Genomic DNA, 27,384 nt, shown 5'->3' with positions numbered 1-27,384 from the left:
ACAAACCTATCTTTTGTTGCCTAGTTACAGCTGATCTCTGTATATTGTATAACACTACAATATAAACCTTTTACAGTATGTTTCTTATAACTAATGCAGCACGTAACATATAAATGTTATATAAGCTAAACAACATACTCAGTACCTGTCATCACTTATATAACTTTAGAATCTGCCTGTGGTTGTTTTCTTGTATTTTCATTATTCAACTTATCCTTTAAGTTTATGAAGTATTTAAAGTGAAGGTCAATTTTCACGTGAAAGTGCCCGTTTTTTAAAAAAAACTATTAAAAACAGGGGCACTTTCATTCATGAAAATTGACATTTCGCCCGTTTTCTTAAAATATACTTACCTTTTCTTCTAGAAGCCGCTCCAGCGCTTCACCAGCCCGTGACAAGCCTCTTCACACGTCAGCAATGACTACTCCGGCATCCTCCAATCACGGCTTCCCACCCGGGGGGAATTATTGCCTGAGGCAACGCCGTGATTGGAGGAAGCCGTTTCGTCATTGCTGGGTAAGTAAACCAGGAAGAAGCAGGCGGGGCATCATTACAGAACGGCGATCCGGTGTTTAAGAAGAAAAAGGTAAGTATTTTTAAATATGGTGCAATGTCAATTTTCATGAATGAAAGTGCCCCTGTTTTTAATAGTTTTTTTTTAAAAAAAAAAAACGGGCACTTTCACTTGAAAATTGACCTTCACTTTAATGTGTACAGCTTTATGCCAAAGTGTATAAAAATAGCTACAATGATGTACGTACACAAACATATCTTATATTGATCGTAATTTATTTTAGTCTTATACCAAATTTATCCTCTTGTAAATGTCTGTGAACCACCTTAAAAAGCAGCCTTAGCAGACAGCAAAGTGCTTAGAAGACTTCATACATATGTGCAGAGATCAGACCATTTATCACACATCTGTCACAGTTTTGTGCAATCTTAGCTTAAATTCCACTATGCTCTGCATTTTCATGGATATCAGCACTTAGCAAAATGTACTGATGTCAGATGTGCACATTATCTTATTGCCACTACATATGGATAATCAGAACAAGTTAAAGCTGTCTTTTACTAATATGACAATTGTGCACTTAAAATCAACTGTGATTACACAGCCTAGAACCGCTCGCTGTACACATCTGTATTATTCAAAGGACTTTATGGATGAAAATTGATTTATGCAGCTCAGTTCATAATTATGATTGAAGAGACAATTCAGTCAAAGTTACAATGCTTGGTCATATGCCCCATGCAACAGCAACTATACTAAATACTGAATCATAACCAATGCATTATACACCACTGCCAGATCCCTGAGCAGGTGTAGCATATCTATCTATCCACCTATCATCTATCTATCTTTCTATCTATCTTTCTATCAATCTTTCTGTCTGTCTGTCTGTTTGTCTATATGTCTATCTATCTATCTATCTATCTATCTATCTTTCTGTCTGCCTGTCTGTATTTCTGTCTGTCTGACTGTCTATCTATCTATCTATCTATCTATCCACCTATCTATATTTCTATCAATCTATCTATTTATCTATCTAGCTTTCTGACTGTCTATCTATCTATCTATCTATCTATCATCTTTCTGTCTGTCTGCCTGCCTTTCTGTCTGTCTGTATGCCTGACTATCTATCTATTTATCTATCTATCTATTTATCTATCTACCTATGGGTGTATATTTGTGTAATATTTGTTACTGCACCACAAGCGGTTTAAAGTTGTATATCATTTTAGAATTATCAAAGCTGAAGCAACTCTTTATTTGTTCAGGTTTTTGCATCAGGGGCAGGTCTTTGTGATTAGTTTATATCATGTTGTTTTCCCTATGAGTACTATTTAAGGAAGAGGTAGACTCCAACCATCACAATAAAATGTAGTTTAGCTTTTTAAAAGTCCAGGTTGTGTGGGAATTTTCTTTTGAATATACAGATGAAATTCTATTCACGGAATTCAAAGCTTTTAGTTCTAATTATTTATACAAGTACCAACAATGAATTCAACCCAGCTGGAAGCTTAGTTTTTCCAAAATGACAACTGATTTAGACAGATTAAAACTTGAATAGCTATTTATTAACTAATTTGTGGCATTTCAGTATTAATTAGTTGCATTCTTAAAGGGGCATGACATCCAATTTTTTTTCTTTTTCTTAATTCAGACAGAGCATACAATTTTAAAAAAGTTTCTGATTTACTTCTTGTCAAATTTTCTTCGTTCTCATGTTATTCTTTGTTGAAGAGATACCTAGGTAGGTAGCTTGCACATGTCTGCAGCACTAAATGACAGGAAAAAAGTGCTGCCATCTAGTGCTCTTGCGAATATATTACATTATTGCAAAACTGCTTTCCCACTTTTCAACCCTTTGAGTGCTAGGAACTTTCCCACCTGGGTGCTAAGGTTTCTTTAAATGTTTTTTTATTTTATATTTTTAAAAATATTTTTTTTAACTTTTTTTTATTTTATTTCAGATCCCCAAGACTTATACTGTTGGAAAGGTTAGGCGATTACCTTTCCAACGGTGGGTCTTGGGGTTCTGTAGCTGCTTAGATGCCTGAGATACAGGGTTCTAAGCAGCATGCCCCCTGCTCCTATATTTAACATTGTTAATGTTAAATAAAGTTGCGCTGTGACGTCATCACGTCATTGCGCGTGACGTCACCGCGCGTAATGTGAAGCCCCGGCGATGCCTGTCCCTATGCAGGCCCGATCGCCGGGGTAGGAGCCGGTGGGAGCCCCCAGATCTCCCTCAAAGTGGGAGAGTGCTAGTGACGGCTCTGAGCCGTCATTAGCACCTGACTGAGACAATTTGTGACGGCTCAGAGCTGTCATTAGCACTCAAGGGGTTAAAATAACATGCTCTATTTATATCATAAAAGAAAAAGCTTGGATTTCATGTCCCTTTAATGTTTAAGCATTCATTTATTATCAATACGAGCTCCAAAACTAAAGAGACTTTCCAATTAACTTCTAGTATCAAATTTGCTTAATTCTCTTGTTATCCTTTGCTAAAGGAATAGCATTGCACTACTGTCAGATAGCTCAACACATCTAGTTAGCCAATCACAAGAGACAAAATGTGTGCAGGCACCAATCAGCAACTAGCTCCCACTTGTGTAGGATATGTGCATATACCAAGAGAATGAAGCATTTGAAAATAGAAGTTAATTAAAATGGTCTTAAAATTACACACTCTGGGGCCAATTTAGTAAACCCCGAATGCTGCTATATGCTACTGTTTCCATGCGAGCCTTCAAGCTCGCCAGAAACAGGAGTTAAAAAGCAGCGGTCTTAAGCCGCCGCTCCTTAACTCATCCGCTGCCTCTGAGGTGGCGTACAGCAATCCGCCCAATCACATATGATCGGGTTGATTGACAGCCCCTGCTAATGGCCGATTGTCCAAGAATCTGCAGGGGGCGGCATTGCACAAGCAGTTCACCAGAAATGCTTGTGCAATGTTAAATGCCGACAGCATATGCTGTCGGCATTCAGCAATGCAGGGCTATAGCGAATCATGTCCGCCCGGGGTATAATAAATCTACCCCATAGTCTGAATAATGAAAGTTTAATTTTGATTTCCTATCCCTTTAACCTTTTTTTTTTTTTATAATTTTTCTTGTCAAAAATATTTAAAGAACATTATCTAATACATATTTATTGATAGAAATATAAATCATACACATCTAGGGCTAGATTTAACAAGCAGCGGATGCTGCTGTCTCCGCTCGAAGTTTCCAGCTCACCGAAAACTGAAGTTAAGAAGCAGCGGCCATAAGACCGCTGCTCCTTAAATTGTCCGCCTCATTTTTGGTGGGGGACTGCAATCATCCAGACCCGATATGATCGGGATGGTTGACACCACCTGCTAGTGGCCAAATGGCCGCAAATGTGCAGGGAGCGGCATTGAGCAAGCATTTCACAAGAAATGCATTTGCAATGTAAATGCTGACAGCGTATGCTGTTGGCATTTAGCGATGTTGGGCGGACATGATCGCTACAGCATTTGATAAATCTACCACTAATCTTATTGATGTTTGTTTGCAAAGTTATATAGATCACCTGTTCAGATAAAGCTGTTCCCCATGAATTTTCTGAATAATTTGGTTCCCAGAAATGTTGCGAATATGCTTGTCTTTTAAGCCGTAAAAACTGATTTGCAGTTTCCTCTGAAAAGAATGGGAAACTTAAAGCACCTAAAAAAAAATAGAAAAAAGGCATTAGGAAAACCAGATTTATACCAATGGTTTATTTTTAAATGACCATTAGTACAGTAGATCAGATAATAAACAAATGCACAATAAGACAATACAATAGCTCTTACTCTGAATTTCAAATGAGCGGTAGATTTTTTTCTGAAAAATTTCCAAATATGCTTACATTTCCTACTACCTGTATCATGTGACAGCCATCAACCAATCACAAAATGCATATACGTATACACGGTGAAGTCTTACACATGCACAGTAGAAGCCGGTGCCTCAGAAAGTGTGCATATAAAAAGACTATGCTTGGGGGTCTATTTAAGAAGTAGCGGATGCTACCTCCGACCCACTCCGCTTCAGTTCCCGCTGAAGCGGAAGTTAAGAAGCAGCGGTCCTAAGACCGCTGCTCCTTAACTCGTCCGCCACCTCTGAGAACAGCAATCCGCCCGATCGAATACAATCGGGCTGATTGACACCCCCTGCTAGCGACCAATTGCTGTCAGCATTTATCGATGTGCAGCGGACATGATCCGCTATATCGGATCATGTCCGACCGCACATTAATAAATGGACCCCATAGTCTGTAAGTATATTGGAAAGTTGTTTAAAATTGCATGCTCTATCTGAATCATGGAAGTTTAATTTTAACTTTAGTGGTCCTTTTTAATACCATTATTCAGTTATTTGTGTCACATTAGTGGATATTAAACTTTAATTCTCCATAAAATATTTAATTAAAGTAACATAAAAATCAAACTTGAAATGCTTGTTGAGTTGCATGAACTATTAGTTATTATAGAACCTTTATTCATTTTGCTTGCTATTCTTGTAATTTACCTTAGCAAACTGCCCTTTACTTCCAACCAAAAGGGACAAGAAACCTGTATTGCATACTACAGTTATGCTGAGACTATGGGCCCCATTTAATAAGCTGGACAAGGTTCCCAGGCAGGGCCACTCTTTGCAATCCTGCCCACTGCTGTTGCTTAACCAATAGCACCCTAATCAGATCAGTCCAGGGTGATTTTAATCCTCTGCCTCAGAGATGGATGTCATTTTAGAATGCATTGTTTTAAAAAAATAAATGCTTCTTATATCTAATAATTAACATAGAAAACCAAACTAAAAACTAAACTTTATGCAAAGTAGACAAACTTGTATGTCTCTTAAAATGGCAGAGTAGTACAAAGAAAAATGATTTACTATTTTTACACACTTATTGAAGCAGAGGTCTTGACTCCCCATGGGCTAGATTACACATTGCATAATAGTTTGCGTGAAAATCGATATTGGTTCCGCTCTTGAAAGAAAATTCAAACTCATGAGCGCAATCGTGATTTACGCTTGTCGGGTTATCACAACTTCAGAGCTCTGGTTATCTGTTACGCGAGACTAAAAAATTGCACAAAACACATAAAAAATACATATAACAGTATAGTTACAATTATTTTAACACTGTCTGATAAAAAAAGTTGCAAGAGCTCAAAGTTAGAAGGTGTAAAGTGTTGTGTGTGTACTGGAGCCCTTTGCAGTCATAGCTGAAAACATGTAAAATTATATTCATGCAATATTCACATTTAATAAAGTGTTATACTGTGTATTTACTGTAAATATACATTTTAATGATCTGCACATAGCGAAATATGTTCTATGTATTATGAAATATTTAAATATATATATATATATATATATACATGCATATCTGTATATATCTATACCTATATATAATTCTACTTGACACCATAGTAACAATTATTACTTCCACATGACATAAACAGGCTTTCGCAGACTATTTTCTCAACAACACAAGACTTGCTCTATCTAAACCATGAAAGGGCCTAATATGTGATTACTTTATTCAGCACTGGTAATCTAATACAATTTGAGCATACAATTTTTAACAACTTTCCAGTTTAGTATTAATAATAAGGATAATAATAATAATGTCTATTTTGAAATGTACTTTATTCTCTTGGCATCCTTTGTTGAAGGAGCAAGCATGCACTACTGGGAGCTAGTTCAACATATGGTGAGCCAATTATAAGAGGCATATGTGTGCAGTCACCAATAAGAAGCTTGCTACCAGTAATGTGGTTCTGCTCCTAAATCTACCTAGGTATGCCTTTCAACAAAGTATATTAATAAATTGAAGCAAATGAGATACTAGAAGTAAATTGCTTAAAATGTCATACTCTATCTGAATCATTAAAGTTTAATTTTGACTTCACTTTCCCATTAATTCCAATTCCATTGTTGAATCAGTCAGCGAGGGGGTTCATTTTCTGCAACTGTATGAGATTTCATTCTAATCATTATCATATATACAAATCTCAAGGTTATTCAGATTAGTAACAACAATGGATATAAAGACAGATTATGGTAGTACAATAGACCTTATTATATAGTTCCAAATGTTATTTAGAAGGGAGGCCATTTTTAAGGTTCTGTCTCATAATGTAAGAGAATTGTAGTTATGTTTCTTTTTTGACATATAAAGAAAATGACAAGCACAATTTCCTTGGCAACCAAAGTCTATTAACATTCATTTTTAAGCGATTTTGTTTCTTAAAATAGAGAAAATTAGAGTATTTTGCAGTAAATGTCCTCCTGAGAAATGCCAACCTGGCCGGGTATTTAGAAGTTGGCTAACAACTTGGAATTCCAGTTTTTTTTTTCTGCATCAATAAATCTGCTTAACAAACCTATATTCAAACTATCTTGTTTTTATGCCACACAAATGGGTTTTAAATGGTTAAAAATAAACGATTTATAGCTGGATTAAGATTGTGTTAGGTTGTACCTGTATATTATACTGTACATTTTTATATTAACCTACTCAAAACATAAATAACTGTAATTTATTTGTAATATGGTATTTCAGACATGCAAAGAAAGCATGCTGCACATTTTTAATTATATTTTCTATTGCCAAAAAGAAAAAGACCAAGGGATTATAAAATTGTTAAATCCATCATTGCTTTTTAGACACATGCTGATAGTTAGTTGCTATTGCATGACTAATCTTATTAGTATACTACCCTTGTTCAACCCACACACACATAGCATATTCAATAGATGCATGAGTTCCATTAACGTTCTTCCAAAGACATTAAAGGGACATCGAATATAAAACTTTATTTCATGCATAAGTACAAGCATTATTTCAACATGTTGACAAATATTCTTTTTTCACACAGTTTATAAAGTGGTCAGTCAAGATGTTACCCATTCAATGAAGAATAGAGCAGAAGGTTCTGTTCTTTGCTTAGCTTCATATTGAGAATATACTTACTAGAACTGCCCGGAGCTGCTGGGCCACGGAGAGTGAAGTCGGAGTGCTCCCGGTCCTGGGAATCACACAAGTGACGTAGGACAAACCTACCATCATTGCCACAGCCCAGCTCTAACACTAGAGAGCTTGCCGAACGGACTCCGAGTCTACACAGCTATCAGGTAAACCGCTAACACGCGGCAGACACCATTTTGGGGGTGAGTGTGTAAAACACACGCAATGTAATATAAAGGAAAGTCAGGAACAAGACCTGGAAACTGCCTTAGACTTAGCTTACATGCCAGCAACTCAGTATGCTTGACCCACCACAAGTACTATAGACTTTCCCTTGGGCTATAGGATGAGAAAAAGCCTTTTCCTATAATTAACTTTAATAGGAGCCTATGCTGTGAAATAACCTCAGGAACATTATTAGTCCTGCAAACTTGTGCATCAACACTACAAGGGACTATAATATTTTTCTCCACAAAATCTGAGTAAGGCTATGCATAAATTGAGCATGTAAAGCAGATTTAGGCTCAGAAGATATACAACTAAGGGACAGCGATTTGCTGACACTACCATAAACCTGATCTGACTACTGTACTGTTCTTTTGTGGTCTCATTTTTACCGAGAACACCTATCCATTCAGACACTAAAATGGCGCTGAGAAAGAATGCCAAAGCTGATAAAAATTTAAAGTCAAACAGAACTCCTACCGCAGTGAGCTCCTTCTTTAAAAATGCTGAAAGGAAAAAAAGAGTGGAAACATCACAGGCACACAGTGAAGAGGACTCCTTGTCCGACAGCCCTGATACCCCTCTGGGCCCTCCCACGTCCCCTGGTCGGACACAACAAGCTGATGATGGCCCAGTGACACTCAGAGTAATGGAAGCTCTTATTAACCTGGTCAAGACCTGCATCAAATCTGTGTGCACCGAATTGAAAAGGGACATAACTGATCTAGGTTCTCGCGTAGAGGCCTTAGAAGATGATAGGGAGGAGCTCACCAAAATAATGACGGACATGTCTTACACTATTGATTCGCAGCACACTAAAGTCATGGAACTTGAGAACAAAATAGACGACATAGAGAACCGGACAAGGCGAAATAACCTTAGAATCCGTGGGGTGCCGGAGGAGGTGAAGGGAGAAGACATCCCTGATCAACTGCAAAACCTGTTCCAGTCTCTAGCCATCGCCAATCAACGTGTAATCGAAGAAGTTCCACTTGAAAGAGCCCACCGTGCCTTGAGACCTAAACCAACAGACAACCAACCCCCTAGGGATATAATTGTATGCTTTCAAAGCTATAGAGATAGGGAGAAGATACTCCAACTCGCAAGAGCACATCCAACCTTCACCTTCATGGGAGCCAAAATACAAATTTATCAAGACCTCTCAACTCGAACGCTCCAACTGAGAAAGGAGTTTGCTGTTCTCACAACCCATTTACGAACTCTAAAGATACCATATAGATGGGGTTTCCCAGTCTCCCTGCAACAAATTGTTAAAAATGGTAAGAGATACGAGTGCTCTAGCCACACCTTGATACCAGAATACTGCAGGCAGCTCGATATCCCTCTCCCTGAAACACTGAACACTGTCCCAAGGAAAGAAGTGCCACAGCCTCCTAAAAAACAGAGAAGAGTGTGGTCCGAAGCTGTCCACAAGCAATCCAAGAAGAAACAATGCATTGACCCACCAAGCACCCTGGATGCTTCTTGATTTAAAACTACCCGGACTGTGACACAAGGAACCCGTAAGTAGGTGCCCTCCGGTCTCACACACCGAGAGGATACCTCTACTTTATATACTTTGACTTTGTATCATCAGAGACTAAAGACCCATGTTGGTCCTGGACTCAAGAGAAAAAAAAAAAAAGAGGCTATGATCCGAATAGGCGAGTTACAACTCTGAACAAAAATTGGGGATTGAAATCTCCAAGAGAATGTACACTTGATTAGCACTCTAATTCCCTAATATGGAATTGTTTACTGAGTTTCAGGAATACGGATCAGTGAATTAAATTAAAACATAAATTTTATTGGACTATATATTAAAATTAAATGGAACGGACAATACATTAAAAACCCAGGAATAATTCAACTTTGATGGGAATATGGAACAGAGCTATAATAAACCAATTAGGTAGCTGCTATAAAATGAATAGCAAATATATATATATTTTTTTCGGCTGGGATTCTGCCAAATCTATGAGTTATCCATTTCTAATAAAAGTGGGAATTAACCCAAAAGAATGTTAGAATATTCATAATTCCAGTTAGTTCACTGAAACAAATATCAGATTATGTAGAGTAGTGATTATGGTATCTTGTGGTATACCATGTACTTAAATATAAAGTTCAGTGTATTTTAGTTGCTTTTACAATATTATCCCCTTTTGGGTGTAATAAGCTAACTATTGTTTCACCATAATACTGATATCAATATCTCAATAGTAGTACGTCTATATTTTCTTTTAAAAGATTTGTATTGGATAACGTTATTCAGTTAGCTAATAAATAACACTGAATTAGTGAATTTGTCATATATTTATAAACACCCTTATATGGGTCTCATCAGTGTATTTGTAGCTAAGTCTAGATATTCTTGATTCAGGCTAGTATCCAAATTGCTACAATATATTTCTGATTAATTTGCTCTCTGAATTATTCCTACTGTAGGTAGACCATTAGATTTTAACTGCAGCTGTTATAACATAGCATAAGGGTTTGCTGATATGGCTTGTTTATGGAGCTAAAGGTAGTACACAAAAACCCTTTGATAAAGCCGAATTGCTCGGCGAAACATGTCAGGGGAGGTTGGGAGTTAAATGGGCTCCTTATAGTGTTAAAAATTTGTTTTAAATATCAGGAAAAACTTTGATTTAGTGATATAATTGGTAACCAGTTTTAACAAATAAATTGCAGCGTAATATCGGTGCTTTACTCAGTGGTACAGTTAATACTTAAAATAACAAGTCATACTTAATGGCTTATATTTAGTACTTATAACGGCAGATATCTCTACATATATACACCGATATTAATAAGCATTAATGTGGGAGACTGAACTTGGCTATAGACAAACAGCTTAAAAGGTGGTTACAATATTACCGCTAGTAGTCACAGACATAACATTGACTGTCAGTTACTGTCAGTTTACTATCTGCGGTGAACCGGCTGCAATATAAGCACTGAGTGTCCTCAGCGACACGTTTATATTAATACTTTTTAGCTGCTAAGCGGTCAACAAACATAAAAACTGTGATTCTGATGTTGCTAAGTTACCTGTGATAGATCTGTACTCATTTCCAGCGCAATAATGGCGCTGTAGTAAGTGGCTCCTATACCATTGGATTAATAAGTCGCATATATTGAGCTAAATAACATTATACATTTACTAGCAGACTTTATATAAGGTCCACATATATTGAGTACTACAGTTGGACTAACGGCTGAAACTTACTTGATTCACACTTAGCTTCTTAGAATCCAAAGTACTAACAGAGCTCTGGTGAATAATTGTGTACTACCTTTAGCTCCATAAACAAGCCATATCAGCAAACCCTTATGCTATGTTATAACAGCTGCAGTTAAAATCTAATGGTCTACCTACAGTAGGAATAATTCAGAGAGCAAATTAATCAGAAATATATTGTAGCAATTTGGATACTAGCCTGAATCAAGAATATCTAGACTTAGCTACAAATACACTGATGAGACCCATATAATGGTGTTTATAAATATATGACAAATTCACTAATTCAGTGTTATTTATTAGCTAACTGAATAACGTTATCCAATACAAATCTTTTAAAAGAAAATATAGACGTACTACTATTGAGATATTGAAATCAGTATTATGGTGAAACAATAGTTAGCTTATTACACCCAAAAGGGGATAATATTGTAAAAGCAACTAAAATACACTGAACTTTATATTTAAGTACATGGTATACCACAAGATACCATAATCACTACTCTACATAATCTGATATTTGTTTCAGTGAACTAACTGGAATTATGAATATTCTTACATTCTTTTGGGTTAATTCCCACTTTTATTAGAAATGGATAACTCATAGATTTGGCAGAATCCCAGCCGAAAAAAATATATATATATATTTGCTATTCATTTTATAGCAGCTACCTAATTGGTTTATTATAGCTCTGTTCCATATTCCCATAAAAGTTGAATTATTCCTGGGTTTTTAATGTATTGTCCGTTCCATTTAATTTTAATATATAGTCCAATAAAAGTTATGTTTTAATTTAATTCACTGATCCGTATTCCTGAAACTCAGTAAACAATTCCATATTAGGGAATTAGAGTGCTAATCAAGTGTACATTCTCTTGGAGATTTCAATCCCCAATTTTTGTTCCTAGTTCATTAGTACACAGCACCTAACAATGATACTATAAATACAATAAGTGGAATTGAAGATTGGCATCTTCCACCTAATATAATTATCATATAAGTATCAATAACTATATTCCTTATTTATAACCAGTGGTGCCATTGGGCCCTCTTCCCTTTTCTACCGAGTTACAACTCTGGTTTGTATTCCGTGTCTGCACGAAACTATAGATACCCCTGTCTAAATCTAGACCTTTTGTAAATATCTCTTCCAACATCCAGATAACTCTGATATTGTATATTGATTTCATTATGAATAAGAGTCATTTTTCTTTTAATGTTAGAATGTTTGCACTATCCAAGCTGCATTTCTTAGGGGTAGGCCCCATAGACCATGGAAGATTCTGATGGGATTGATTTGGTGAAGCACTTGTCCCAGTGTAGATTAGAATAGTACTAATTGTATTATTAAGGTTTATGCTTGTTTAATCCAAGTTTAATTCTGACTACATGAGATGATGAAACATGTTTTGCACTGTTATATGCTCCTGCACTAGACCTGTGTTATTAAGTTATTAATTTATTGACCTCTAACTCCTGTCTGGGTGGGCTCCGTCGAGACGATCTATCCCCTTTCGTTCTTTCTTTTCTTTCAACTACCTGCCGGACACGAGTCTTGTCAGGTACCTTTTCCTCAACCCAGTTCCCTGTACCTCACTTCTCCATTCCTTCTCCACCAGTTCCCTTTAGCCCTTCTTTCTCTTCTCCCCTCTCACCCCTCTAGCTTACTTACCCTGTTTTTTCTGTTTTGTTTTTGTCTATCTTGTTACAAGTGTTACAACTCCATTGATAGTGAAAGTCAATTCACAGAATCCCTACTAGAAGCCACGATCTCGGTAATACCTAAGCCAGGCAAAAGCGCGGAGCTTGTCACCAACTATCGCCCAATATCCCTGATTAATATCGACATCAAAGTGTATGCAAAACTATTGGCATCCAGGCTAAATAAAATTCTCCCCTCCCTCATCCACACTGATCAAGTGGGTTTTGTTCCTGGGAGAGAAGCCAAAGATAACACCATCAGAGTCTTGCAAACCATATTTACCGCTAACGCTCAAAAGACTCCACTAATCTTGCTTTCAACAGATGCAGAGAAGGCTTTCGACAGGGTGGACTGGGATTTTCTCTGGTCCGTGCTGTCGAAGTTTGGATTCCCAAGTAACTTGATCACATGTATACAAGCCCTGTACAACAACCCCTCTGCAAGAATCAATGCTAACGGTATTCTTTCCCAAAAAATCCCCATAAGAAACGATACCCGTCAGGGTTGCACTCTCTCTCCCCCCTGCTTTTTGCTCTGGTGGTGGAGGTGCTGGCGACGAGAATCAGGAACAACACCCAAATACAGGGCACCTCCTTTGCGGAGTCCCAACAGAAATGCCTACTTTATGCGGACAACATTATTTTCACTTTACGGTCCCAGACTACTTCCCTACCTGCCCTTTTAGTAGAATTAGAAGATTATAGAAGAGTGTCAAACTTCTCCATTAACATTGAAAAGTCCAAGTTGATACCGATACACCTACCAGATGTAGAAACCCACTGTATCTTGACCCAAACTGCTTTTCAATTTACTAACACCTTCCGATATTTAGACGTCGATGACTCCGCTACACATTCAGACCTATTTGATCTGAATTATGCGCCACTTCAGGATTACACTAGATCTATGCTGGAGGCTTGGCACAGACAGGGCCATCTATCTTGGCTGGGGCGTATCAATGCTATAAAAATGTCCCTTCTCCCGAAATACCTATAATTCAGGTGCTTCCCTTAAAGCTCCCCTTACTGTACATAACAAAAGCGCAAAGGCTGTTTGAATCTTTTATCTGGGCACAGATAAGACCTAGAGTAGCTAGGCATACATTGTATCTCAGCAGAGAGGACGGGGGCTTGGGTGTCCCAAACCTACTGGCCTACTACCAGGCAGCCCATATTGCTCGTATGGTTGCCTGGAAACACGCACAACCCAATAAACCATGGGTTCAATTGGAAACCCACTTATCAGGCACCACTTGCCTCAGAGATTTATGTTGGACTTTGCACAAATTTAGACCGCCCAACTCTTTCACTAACTACTATGTCAGAGCCACACTACGGGTATGGGATAAACTTCTGATATCAGACAGTAATTTATCGAGCCAGCTATCTCCTCTTACATCTCTCCTAAATAACCCTCTCTTTTGCAAACATGTAGCATCCCAGCAACGACTGCGCAGGTCTCCCTTCTAATGTACCAGCACATATGGTTCTGAAAAATGGACTTGTCCGTCCCCAGGCAGAACTTACACAGGTGTTGGGACCTCCATTCCACCTCTGGTTCCCGTACATGCAAGTCAGACACGCCATAGTGGCCAGTCCCCATAAGGAGACACTAACTAGACCCCTCACTCCCTTAGAGATCCTATGCACCTCCCCAACTAGAACCAGGTCACACATCTCTGATATCTATAAACTGCTCAGAGGCTCCTTCCCCCAAAGAAAGCCGTCTTACATAGTTAAATGGGAAAAAGAATTAGACACTAACATTTCAGATGCCCGATGGAACCACATATTTTCAGAGACTAAAAAATTGTCACTATCTCTTACACTCGTAGAAATGAACTATAAACTACTAGCCAGGTGGTATATGACCCCACACCGCCTTCATAGTATGTTCCCTAACGCATAGCAAAGGTGCTGGAGACACTGCGGAGGGAGAGGCACTATGTCCCATATATGGTGGTTCTGCCCTCTTTTACAACACAACTCTAGGTACATCGATCACACTATCCCCAACCATGATTTTACTGAATGACACACCAAATATCCTGTGCATATATCGGAAAAGATTGTTCCTGTGCATGCTCTCCTGTGCTAAATGCTTAATTCCACGATTCTGGAAAAAGCACCAAGTCCCTAACCTCTTAATGTGGGAGAAAGAGGTAAAACACATTCTTGCCCTGGAAAACATATATTACACATACATGGGTAAACAAGATTTTATTGCTGACATGATGTTTATTTGGGAACAGAGACAAACATGACATAGCAGTTCTTTACACAGTCAAATATTAGAACTAATATTTTGAGGTTCGTTGCTAGAGATGAATCTCAATATCTCAATGATTTTAATAATTTTAGACAGTTTGTTTCTGATTTCAGATCAACCCCTCAAGCATAGCAATTGTGAGATAGGCATACAAGAGAGAAAGGAATAGCAAAGAAAATTCAGTCGTATACAAAGAACAAACTTATCCAGCCTTCTTGCTGAACACTTTTACAATTCAAAATAAATACAAATCATATCATTCAATGCAATACACAAAATGAAAAACATGAAGTTAAACGTGATGAAAACATTAGATTGTGTTCTAAATTGCAAATTGAAATACAAAATACCAAGATGCATAGCTTTTGAAATAAGATTAACCATTTTGCTTTCTGGCAGAGGCAGTCAGGTGTTCATTTAATATATTTTGATATTTGATAGAGTCCATGATGCAATGTATCCTAACAAAATGTCCAGGTCCTCTGGCAGATAAACAGCCCCAAAACATTAAAGAGCCACCACCATATTTAACCATTGGCATGAAGTACTTTTCGATATGGCTACCTCTCTGTGTACGCCAAACCCACCTCTGGTGTTTATTGCCAACAAGCTGTATTTTGCTTTCATTTGACCATAGAACCCGATCCCATTTAAAGTTTCAGAAGTGTCTGTGAAACTGAAGATGCTTGAGTTTGTTTTTTGGATGAAAGTAGAGTTTTTTTTCTTGAAACCCTTCTAAACAAACTGTGGTAATGTTGGTGACATCGGATTGAAGTTTGGAGACATTCTGACCCCAAGACAAAACTAAATTCTGCGATTCTCCAGCTGTGATCCTTGGAGATATTTTGGCAACTCAAAGCATCCTCTTCACAGTGCGTAGAGACAATATAGACACACGTCCTCTTCCAGGTTGATTCATAACATTTCCAGTTGACTGGAACTTCTTAATTATTGCCCTGATGGTGGAAATGGGCATTTTCAATGCATTTGATATTTTGTTATAGCCATTTTGTGAAGCTCAACAACCTTTTGCCGCACATCACAGTCATATCCCTTGGTCTTACCCATTGTGATTAATGACTAAGGGAATTTGGCCTATGTGTTACCTCATATATATACTCCTGTGAAACAGGAAGTCATGGTTGAACAATTTCCTGTTCCTAGTCACCCAGGTGTACTAAAAAATGCAAAATATCAAAGGGAATATATTTCAAATATATTTTTCCCATACGAATTCATAGGGATGCCAATAATTGGGCAACACCTATATTAAACAAAGATTATTATTTTTTGGTTAGACCTGTGTTGTGTTCGCAATTGTTTGATATCCATGAGAGCAGAGTATTTTTGTGTATTTTTTGAACAAAAGATAAATCAATAAAGAAATCATATTTATATATTTTACATATTTTAGGGTGCCAATAATACACATATTAACACATAAATATATGTGTATATAAGCAAATACACAGTCCCCCTTGACATCTATATAAAGGCACTTTAGGGGCCTTTTTTCCAACACCCTGCATCCCCTCACTGTAACCCTTTATAACTGTTTTATGCAGTTTAAATATAAATAGTTATATATATATATATATATATATATATATCTTTATTATGGATATTCATATACTGTCCACTTTATTTTGAGGGCAATTGGGGCATTTTTATATTTTTAACCAGAGGTCATTTAGCACAAAGTGAAACCGCGAGCTTGCAGTCACATTAACCAGTCACTTGTAATGGTTGATTATTTAATGTGGGCCTGTAAATAATCTGGCCCATAATATACTATATTACAGTATAATACATACATTTAACAAACTGCATATACATGTACAATATACCCACAATCCCCCAGCTCTCATAGGTTTATTATTCATGACCTATTTTAACTATTGCATTGCAAAAAAAGTTAAGATTCAGTTGACACATGTAAATTGTATCACCATTTTACTGTCTAAAGGGAACATTTACATTACACATTCCCTGCAGGTGGCAATGCTGCTTTTAACACTCCTCCGGTATCAAAGAAGCATCACCTCCCACAGAGAAGTATAGTAAAACGCCTCTTAGTGAGACTGCCTACTTACAGTGATTTTAGCCCTATCAAATTCACAGGCAAACTCAATCACAGTACAGATCCCTTTATAACATAGTGCTATTGTCACAATGCTTTTAAAGGGACAATCAAGTATAAATTAAACTTTCATTATTCAGATAGGACTTTTAATTTTAATTGACTTTCCAATTTACTTTTATCATCAAATTTGCTTTTTTCTCTTGGTATTCTTAGTTTAAACTAAACATAGTTAGACTCATGTGCTAATTTCTAAGCCTTTGAGGGCTGCCTCTTATCACAGGCTTTTTAAATCTCTTTTCAACACAAAGAGACAGAAAGTACACGTTGGCTATATAGATAACACTGTGTTCAGGCACAGAGAGTTATTTAAGATCTAGCACAATACAATGCTAAATTTAAGACAATAGATAATAAACAGTCACAGTCATGTGATCAGGGGGCTGGAAGAAGGTTCCTAGATACAAGGTAATCACAAAGGTAAAAAGTACATTAATATAACTGTGTTGGTTATGCAAAACTGGGGAATGAGTAATAAAGGGATTATCTATCTTTTAAAACAATAACAATTCTATGGTTGACTGTCCCTTTAATATTGAGGTCCTAGTGTCATGGGAAGTAGGGATTTCAAGTATCCATTAGGATGCCATTAGAAAACATGAAATTACAAATAAAATGCACTTCCTACAGAAAATAAAAGACATGTTAGAATAATTAAAAGAGTGGAATTGATAAAAGTTTGTGTGTTCTTTCATTTTAAATATTAAGACTATAAATATATATGTAGATATATATTGTACATATACTATATATATATATATATATATATATATATATATATATACACACACACGCATATGTTTCTTCAGTTTTTTGGAGAAAGGGGCATGGGTTTGATGTGGACTTACCCTACTGACTAAATAGACATACCACTTCTGGGACCCATGTTGCTGGAGCTTACCTTTTGTTGGGTAAGGACATGGGTAAGCAGAGATTAATGGGAGAAGAAATTTGTGGAAAAAAAATAAAGCTTGAGATGATTTTATGTTGGTCTTTTTTTATGTGTTTGTATTGAATTAGACTTAGATGCAAGAACAGATGGGCATATAAATATTGTTGTACTACAGGCAGTGTTTTATAAACATAGATTGATTACATTAATTAATTAAATACCATCTGCCTGGGGCCCAGGTGCAGAAAAACCGGGCTGGTATGGGTTGGAAGAGATGTCCATTCCTCAGAGCTTAAACCTCTCGGACGTCATCTGGGTTCCCAGCTATAAATCTATAACTAAACAAATTGCAAACCCTATCGTCCAACAAAACATCTGTTTATGGCATGGTCTCAGACATCATTCGGAGATTGCCCCGCACCCCTCCCCAATACACCAGATGAGAGGCTTGGTTTGGAACCTACCCAATATTCACACAGAATTCTGGGATACTGGACAAAATTCGGTGTCTGAACACTTCTACTCCAATGGCGCTCTGAAGTCTGTTTCGCAAATTATTAATTCACTTAATGACCCCCCTCGTTGGCTGAGATTTGAATGCTATAGGTTACTGAGCTTACTAAAATCATGGGATTTCCCTAAACGAAACCCCAGACAGCTTTCTAAATGGGAGCATAGATGGCGAGGCGGTTTGGGAAGTTACAAGCCACTGACCTTTCACTATGGAGCTCTCCTCCATGATCAGTCTAAGGGTCTCCCTTGGCAGATTAAAGCTTGGTGCAGGGACTTAAATTCGACACTTACCGAATTTGATATCGGCAAGGCAATAACTCTAACGAAAAAGACACTGCATTGTGTGACTATCTTTGAAGGCTATATCAAACTACTACTAAAATGGTATAGAGTCCCCACTAAATTGTCCAAGATGTTTGCGGGATCGTCTCCATTATGTTGGCGACAATGTGGAGAAGAAGGTTCTGACCTCCACATCTGGTGGACGTGCCCGAAGCTGGTGCCTCTTTGGCGGGATGTTGAGATTCTGCTCCACTCCATGAACTTGTCCGTAACTCTGACCCCCCCAATGTGTTGTCTTTCATGTGTTTGATGACGGGCTACCTAAACATAATCAACAGTTATTGATATACATTATTTCCGCCACTAAACTATGTATTGCTAGAGCGTGGAAGCAATTAGAACCACCCTCGTTGACTGCTGTTTGTGAAACGGTGCAATTCTTGGCGACTATGGAAAAATCAGTATACAGTTCACTTGATCGAATGGACGTTTACTGGGAGATTTGGTCTGAATGGATACAAATTCAGTGATAAGTAGAGAGGAGTCCGTGGAGATAAGAGCTTTCTGTATATAAATGCATAATCATTATTTATTTATTTTTTTTTATATATTTTTTTTTTTTTTCTTCTCCCTCTTCCCTCCCCCCTCTCCCTCTCTTCTTCCCTCTCTTTGTCCTCCCCCCATCTCCTTTTTTTCTGGTTACCTCCCTACGCCACAAACCAGGGAGGCATGATTGGAACTAGCTAGGTCAGCACGATTTCTTTTTTCTCAATCTGAGCATATAATAGTATCCCCCAACCCCCCTGGAGTGGGGGCTGACAGACATAATACTTTAAAAAAAAAATATATTGAGGGTTTGATAGTCCCTATATTCTTGCCAACATGAGAGGTGTCTCTGATATTATTTCCTTTAACTCTGTTTGAGAGGTTGCCCCACTGAAGTGGCAACTCCATATCATATGTGGTTCATAACTTGTGTTTTCTTTTCTTTGTTGCTTTTTGACTTTCTAATTTGTATATTCGAATTATGCTATTATGTTGATATATGTCAGATACACTGTCTCAGATCTGTGTTTTTCTTTTTCCCTCAATAAAAAAACTTTGATTAAAAAAAAAAAAAAAAAAAATTAATTAAATACCATACACATTGCACACTATTAAAAATTAGCCATAAGAAGGAACTGATATGTTTTATTTGAGGGCATCTGTTAGAATTAAAAAGCACAAGACTACAGCGAGAATATTAAAAAAATAACAGTTAAAGGGAAGGCAGGCATTTTTTTTTAATCTTGCAGTGAAAAGAATGGCATTTAAGATATTTTCTGCATGACAGCATGGCGCCATCCTACTAGTAGACTGCTGCTTCTGTGTTCCTCCTAGTGCTCAGCATGTACGTACCCTAGAATGAGGGTCTTCTTGTTTATTATTACAGTCATCAAGCATGTCACATCCCTAAGGAATCCCAGAAGTAGTGGATAGAATAGTATAGTGAAGGGGTAGCACTTTCAAACCCCTTGATCTTAGCATGACTAGGTGCTAAAAAACCACCAAGACCCACCATTTAAAAAATATTTGCCTACTCTTTCAAATGACAAAAAATAATAATATAATACATTAAGTAAAATCAATACATATATTTTTAGGTGGGTAGGAGGCTTGTAAGAAAAACAAAACAAAAAAAACATCAAGGACAGACTCCTCTTTCAAATTATCTAGGTACTGTTTTGGTTATTAGAGTCAGTTGATTACTGTGGAAAATAAATATATATAGACTTATTTGTTCAGGGGCCCTTTTTTCTTTCTGTCTTCTGTCATATCACAAAATATACATAAAATAATTGTATATTTTAAATCTAGTAGGTCTTCTGGAAATAATCAATATATTACTTGTGTAAGCTCCTCACTGAAAAACATCTAGTGTCTGAATGGGAGCAGCAATGCAAAGTTCAAAATCAGTTCAGCACAGGGTTAACATTAAACTGAAACTAGAGGAAATGCAAATTGCATACTGTAGTATTCAATCTCATTGACAAATATCTCAGATGTACTATGGACATACATAAGCTTAACAAGAGTAAATAGGCTTATTCAATAACAGGGCATCTTCTAAATTAAACTATTATATTTAAAATAACCGTTTAAGATGAGCAAATAAAATGTTTACAACGTCAATTTAACCCAAATTGTAGTCTTTTTTCAGCTATTTGCAGAAATACTATAAACTTACTATTAATAAATAATACCAGAAACTGTTGTCTTACCTTGTAGGAAAGCAGCAAGTAGAACAGCACTAACCAACGTACAACCCATAGCTTGTAACTTGAAGAAAAAAAAGTCAGAGGAAAGTCAACAATTTCTTGAAGCTAATGTAACAGAGTAGGTGATAATTGTATTAAACTGCAGAGCTAAATGCGCTTCAAATATACTTTCTGTTTACAGCTCACTTTCTACAACCTTTGAACTTGCAAGCTGATTTCTATCGCTATTTATTAACGTGTTCCTAAAGGTGCCATGTCTTAGTTGCACTTTACTCTGTCTGATGATGACACACAGGGTTTCCATGCAGGCAAAGAGAACAAACCTATGAACTTACAACAAGCCTTCCAAATATCAATCTTTTAGAGGGGGGGGGGGCACTCATTTAAAGGGAAAACACAGTAGATCATATTATAACTTTTTATTGTTCATTATTAGATTGAATTACTTATTTACTAAGGGCAAGAGGGGTATTGGGTTTTCATGGTTGTTTGCATTCAGGTTAAATTGAACATGTATTACAAGTTGAAAGTAAACACGATCACTTAAGGGCAATTGAAGTTAATGATCGTCGGGTTAGCGCGTCCTAAAAGCTTTGGTTAACTGTTTTGTGAAACAAAAAATACATCAAAAATACATTAAAAAGTACAGTTAAACTCATAAAAAACACTAATAAAAATTATTTTTAAAAAATTGCACAAAAAAAGTTATAAGGGCTCAAAGATATGAGGTCTCAGGTGTTAGAGAAAAAAAGGCAGGCAAAGGGATTTAACATAGAGATACAAACATATACGTGTCTACATGTATTTACGTATTTATATGTGTATATGTTTTTACAGACATATATACACATATAAATACATATGTACATCTATATATATATATATATATGTTCATTGGAGCCCTTCGCAGTTAAGTAGATAAAAACATGTAAAAACATATTTATGCAATATTCATATTTAATAAATTGTTATGCTGTGTATTTACTATAAATATTTCACATTCCAATGTTCCGCACATAGCAGAATATGTTCTATGTATTTCTAAATAGATATTCCAATATATATATGTATATATCTATACCTCTATATGATCATTTATATATACACTGTGTGCACAATTATTAGGTAAGTTGTATTTTTCAGGATTCATTTCATTATTGAACAACTACAGTGCTCTTGGTCAATCCAAAATGTTAATAAACCTCAAACCTGAATATTTAAGGAAGTACAAGTGAGGTTTTGGCTTTCTTAGGAGAATATATATGTGTGCACAATTATTGGGCAACTATTAGTGTGCAGAATTATTATGCAACTAAATGAAAAATGAAACTGTTCCCATCTCACTTGCTTATTTTCACCTGATAAAGTGAGAATAATAAACAAACAACTCAAAATTTACATTTCTGACATTTCCACACAACAAAAGTGACCAATAAAGTCACCCTTCTTTTCAATAACAGTCATAAGCCTTCCATCCATAAAGTCTGCCAGTTTCTTGAACTGTTGACGATCAACTGTTTGTGCAGCGGCAACCACAGCCTCCCAAACACTTTTCATAGAGGTGCACTGTTCTCCTTCACCATAAATCTCCAGTTTAAGAAGGGCCCACATGTTCTCAATAGGGTTTAGGTCAGGTGAGGAAGGGGGCCATGTCATTATTCTTTTATCTTTAAGGCCCTTACTTGCTAGCCACGCAGTAGAGTACTTTGATGCATGCAATGGAGCATTGTCCTGCACAAATATCATGGTCTTCTTGAAAGATGCAGACTTTTTCCTGTACCACTGCTTAAAGAAAGTGTCTTCTAAAAACTGGCAGTAGGTTTGGGAGTTGATTTTAAGTCCATCTTCAACCCGAAAAGGTCAAAAAGAGGTACCATTTATTAAAATAGTGAAATAAGGTATATTAAAAATTAATAACAACAAAAAATTGCAGCGCTAAAAACGATTATCGTCGTGTACCTTAAAGTATGATAGAAACCTTAAAGACCCTGTTTGTTCAAAACAGGCTAACTGTTAAATCAGCGTAGGAATGCAGCTGTGCACTAATCCGTGGGTTTCTTGTCCACCGATAAAAGAATGACAGAACTGAAAAATACAAGGGAGACAGCGCAATTCAAGGTAGTGTTTATTCAGGTTGAATGTATTTCACGCTAGTAGTATCATACTCACTAGACAGTTAAAAACATAAAGCCCATAGTTGATCATGGATCCGATTGGAAAACAAAGTAATAAAGTCTCTGATACGGCACAGCAAGATGGCTTCTGTTTCAAAAATCCCGCCGGCAGCAGTGACAGTGTAACTGACGTCACACCAAAATCCTTCCTACGGATCCTCAGTAAGGACAAAAACAGGAGTCTGCACTGTCTCCCTTGTATTTTCAGTTCTATATTAAAAATTAGTTTATAATATTTTGGTAATGTTTTTCTACTAAAATGGTAGAAAATAAAAAGTGCAATTCAGTGTTAAAAGTGATTTTAAACATATTAAATAGTATCCCTGTGATGTGTCAAAAGTTCTTTTATTTTAAAGGAAAAAAATTGGTAAAATTTTGGTTTTTATACGTTTATTTAATTTTTTTCTCTTACTTCCTTCAATTAATCATGCCTAAATTACATAATTTACTTTAGTTCAATTTCCTTTATTTCCTCCTCAAATTAAATATTTTGCTGCCCAGTTATCTATTCCATCTGTTTAGTATTTTGGAAATGTTTTATTAGTTGTCTCTGTACTACGTTTTTTTTTTTTGTTTTTTTTTTAATGATTTAAAACAAAAGAAAATATTTTTTATCTAAAAATGTTTGTGCTTTGCCATTTATATTTACAACCCCAATTCCGAAAAAGTTGGGACAGTATGGAAAATGCAAAAAAAAAGAACAAAAAGAGTAACTAGAAATTTCAATTTACCCTGTAATTATTAACACATTATTTGATGTTTTACTTTGTGAATTTAATGTATTTTTTAAAATATACACTCATTTCAAATATGATGACTGCAACACACTCCAAAAAAGTTGGGATGGGGGCAATTTAGGACTAATATCAATGTGACAAGTTGAAATAAGAAGGTGATGTGAAACAATTGTGTAATCTATATTTATAGAAGGAAGTCCTGACTGACTGACTGACTCATCAACGCCCAGCGCAAACCGTTTAACCTAGGGACTTGGAATTTGGAAAGTACGTTGTTTTTATGACGTAGGCACCCACTAAGGAAAGATTTTTGGAAATTACGTCCCTAAGGGGGTGAAAAAGGGGGGTGATTTTTTTTTATGATACCTATATCTCAAAAACCGAAGATGTTACACAAACGTGAAAATTGGTATTTAGATTCTCCTTTAAGGGGCCCATTTATCAAGCTCCGGATGGAGCTTGAGGGCCCGTGTTTGAGCTTGAGGACTCGCCAGAAACACCAGTTATGAAGCAGCGGTCTAAAGACCACTGCTCCATAACCTGTCCACCTGCTCTGAGCAGGCAGACAGACATTGCCGCAATTCAACCCGATCGAGTATGATCGGGTTGATTGACGACCCCCTGCTGGCGACTGATTGGATGCAAATCTGCAGGGGGCGGCGTTGCACCAGCAGCTCACAAGAGCTGCGGGTGCAATGCTGAAGAAGGAGAGCGTATTGTTCTCTGCATTCAGCAAGGTCTGTCGGACCTGATCCGCACTGTCGGATCAGGATCTGACAGACCTTTGTTAAATAGGCCCCTAAAAATAAAGAAACACATGGCTCTCTGATTCTAAGTAGCTCTCTGTTACAAGTAGCAGAGTTAAACACTGGACCAATATTCACAATGATTCTAATCCTATTTCATTTCATCTCTCTATAGGTATGTCTTCCTGCTTCAGCTTAACTGACTGCTTTTAAACGCCCCTTTAATTTGTGCTAGACTCCCCTGGTATGTCTTCCTGCTTCTGCCTAACTGACTGCTTTTAAGCGCCCCTTTAATTTATGCTAGACTCACTCACACCTTCTGTCACTCTCACTGCTACTACTGCTTGCTACTGGTTATGTCTCTCCTAACCCTGACCCTGCAGCAATCGCCACACTTTTACACTCTCGCTCCATCTCACACTGCAAAAATTCTAGGTCACGCAATACTAACAATCTCATCTCCATTAACAAACAACACCTAACCCCTCCCTTTTCTTGTGCCCTCTGGAATGCTCGCTCCGTCTGTAACAAGCTTACAACTGTTCACAACCTGTTTGTTTCCAACGCTTTCAACCTTTTAGCTATTACTGAAACCTGGCTATCTTCCTCTGACACTGCTTCCATTGCTGCTCTCACACATGGTGGTCTTCACTTTAGCCACACACCTAGGCCAGGTGAGAGACACGGTGGCAGTGTTGGCATCTTACTCTCCCCCTCCTGCTCCTACCAGTACCTATCCCCATTTCCATCTCTCTCCTTTTCTTCCTTTGAAGTCCACTGCATTCGCCTGTTCTCCTCTCTCTCTATGCTGATGATACCCAGATCTACCTTTCCACCCTGCACTCTCTCCTTCTGTCAACCCTCACATCAGTGACTGCTTATCTGGCATTTCCTCCTGGGTGGCCTCTCACCACCTAAAAATAAATATGTCCAAGACCGAACTACTTCTAATTCTCCCCTCTAGCTCCACTCCAGTCTCTAATTTTTCTATCACTGTTGGCGGCACCACTATCTCCCCATCACCCCAAGTCCGCTGCCTTGGAGTCACGCTTGACTCAAATCTGTCCTTCATTCCCCACATCCAACTGCTCTCTTCATCCTGCCGCAACCACCTACGCAATATCTCCAAAATTCGTCCATTTCTGAGTGCTGATACTACCAAACAGCTCATCCACTCCCTGGTAATTTCCTGACTTGACTACTGTAACAACTTACTAACTGGACTCCCTCTCTACCACCTCTCTCCCCTCCAATCCATCCTAAATGCATCTGCCAGGCTAATCCACCTCTCTTGAAGCTCTGTTTCTGCTTCACCTCTCTGCGAGTCCCTTCCCTGGCTCCCCATTCACAACAGAGTTAAATTCAAAATTCTCACCCTGACTTACAAAGCCCTCACCAATGCTGCCCCGCCCTACCTGTCCTCACTTATCAACAAATTTACTCCTGCCCGTCCCATAAGATCCAACAACGACCTGCTTCTTGCGTCCTCTACCATCACCTCCTCTCATTCTAGACTACAGGACTTCTCTTGTGGGGCACCAACCCTCTGGAACGCACTTCCTCGAGATGTCAGACTTGCCCCTAACCTCTCCTCCTTTAAACGTTCCCTAAAGACCTTTCTGTTCAGGGAAGCTTATCACCCAACTTATCAACAAACTAACTTCACTTAACTAACAGTTCCCCTCTATCTCCTCACTAATATCATTCTCACCTCTGCAGTCTCCACTTCCTGTTTCCTATACTCCTACCTGTCTAGATTGTAAGTTCCCACGGGAATAGGGCCCTCAATTCCCCCTGTATTTGTATGTAAAAATTTTGTGTCTTATCGTATTGTTTCTCCACTGTACTGTTATCCTTGTACCCATGGGCAGCGCTGCGGAATCTGTCGGCGCTATAAATAAAGAATAATAATAATAATAATAATTTCCCGAAAATCTACTTAATGGGGGTGAAAAAGGGAGGAGTTATTTATGAGGATACCTATATCTCAAAAACCAAAGATGTTACAGGCCTGGAAATTGGTATTTAGATTCTCCTTTAAAAATAAAGAAACATGTGTTTTACCATTTCCCAAAAAATCACTTAAGGGGGGTTAAAAGGGAAGGGGTTATTTATGAGGATCCTTATATCTCAAAAACCAAAGATGTTACAGGTGTAAAAATTGCTGTTTAGATTGTACCTTTTGTAATGGTGCTTTACCATTTACCGGAAATCCACTTAAACAAGGGGAGGGTTATTTATGAGGATCCCTATATCTCAAAAAATGAAGATGTTAGAAAAGTAATGTCACGCTCAGCTGCTGGGAAGCTCTGCAGTCCTCTCTGTGTGCTTGATTGACAGGTGTCTGAGCCACCCCTTCCTGATGATGTCACAACCAGGCTTTTTATTCTGGCTTCCTGTTTCTCCAGTGTCCGTTTGTGTGTTAACTTTGAGGCTTCTGTTAGGATTTCGCTGAGGAATCTCTCTAACTGCTGCTTTTCTGTTGCCAATCTCTTCAAGGACTTACTATGCTGGATTAACCTTCAACCTCCTGAATACCTGTCTCCAAACAATGCAAGTACTGTTTGTTTTGTGAAACTTTCAAACTTCCTGTTTACCTGCTGCAATCCCTGCATATTCAGACTACTCTGTGTAGTGCAAACTATTCAAATACTGTTATTTCTGTGAATCCTTCAATCTGCATGTTTACCTGTTTCCAAACTCTGCA

The 27,384-nt window shown here is 37.5% G+C and overlaps 1 protein-coding gene across 1 annotated transcript in view; it reads right to left on the bottom strand.

The window, feature by feature from the left end:
- C3H3orf85 (chromosome 3 C3orf85 homolog) overlaps positions 1–21,203 on the bottom strand; it is a 41,620-nt gene extending 20,417 nt beyond the window's left edge. The window contains exons 1-2 of the mRNA XM_053704754.1: positions 21,024–21,203; positions 4,067–4,200 (exon numbers count right to left, since the gene is read on the bottom strand). Coding sequence (XP_053560729.1) covers positions 4,067–4,200; positions 21,024–21,072 — 183 coding nt within the window. The 5' untranslated portion in view covers positions 21,073–21,203. The remainder of the gene's footprint in view (positions 1–4,066; positions 4,201–21,023) is intronic.
- Positions 21,204–27,384: the final 6,181 nt, after the last annotated feature.

This window comes from Bombina bombina, chromosome 3 (genome assembly GCF_027579735.1).
Source record: "Bombina bombina isolate aBomBom1 chromosome 3, aBomBom1.pri, whole genome shotgun sequence".
Taxonomy (NCBI): domain Eukaryota; kingdom Metazoa; phylum Chordata; class Amphibia; order Anura; family Bombinatoridae; genus Bombina; species Bombina bombina.
This window is presented reverse-complemented; position numbering and strand designations above follow the sequence as displayed.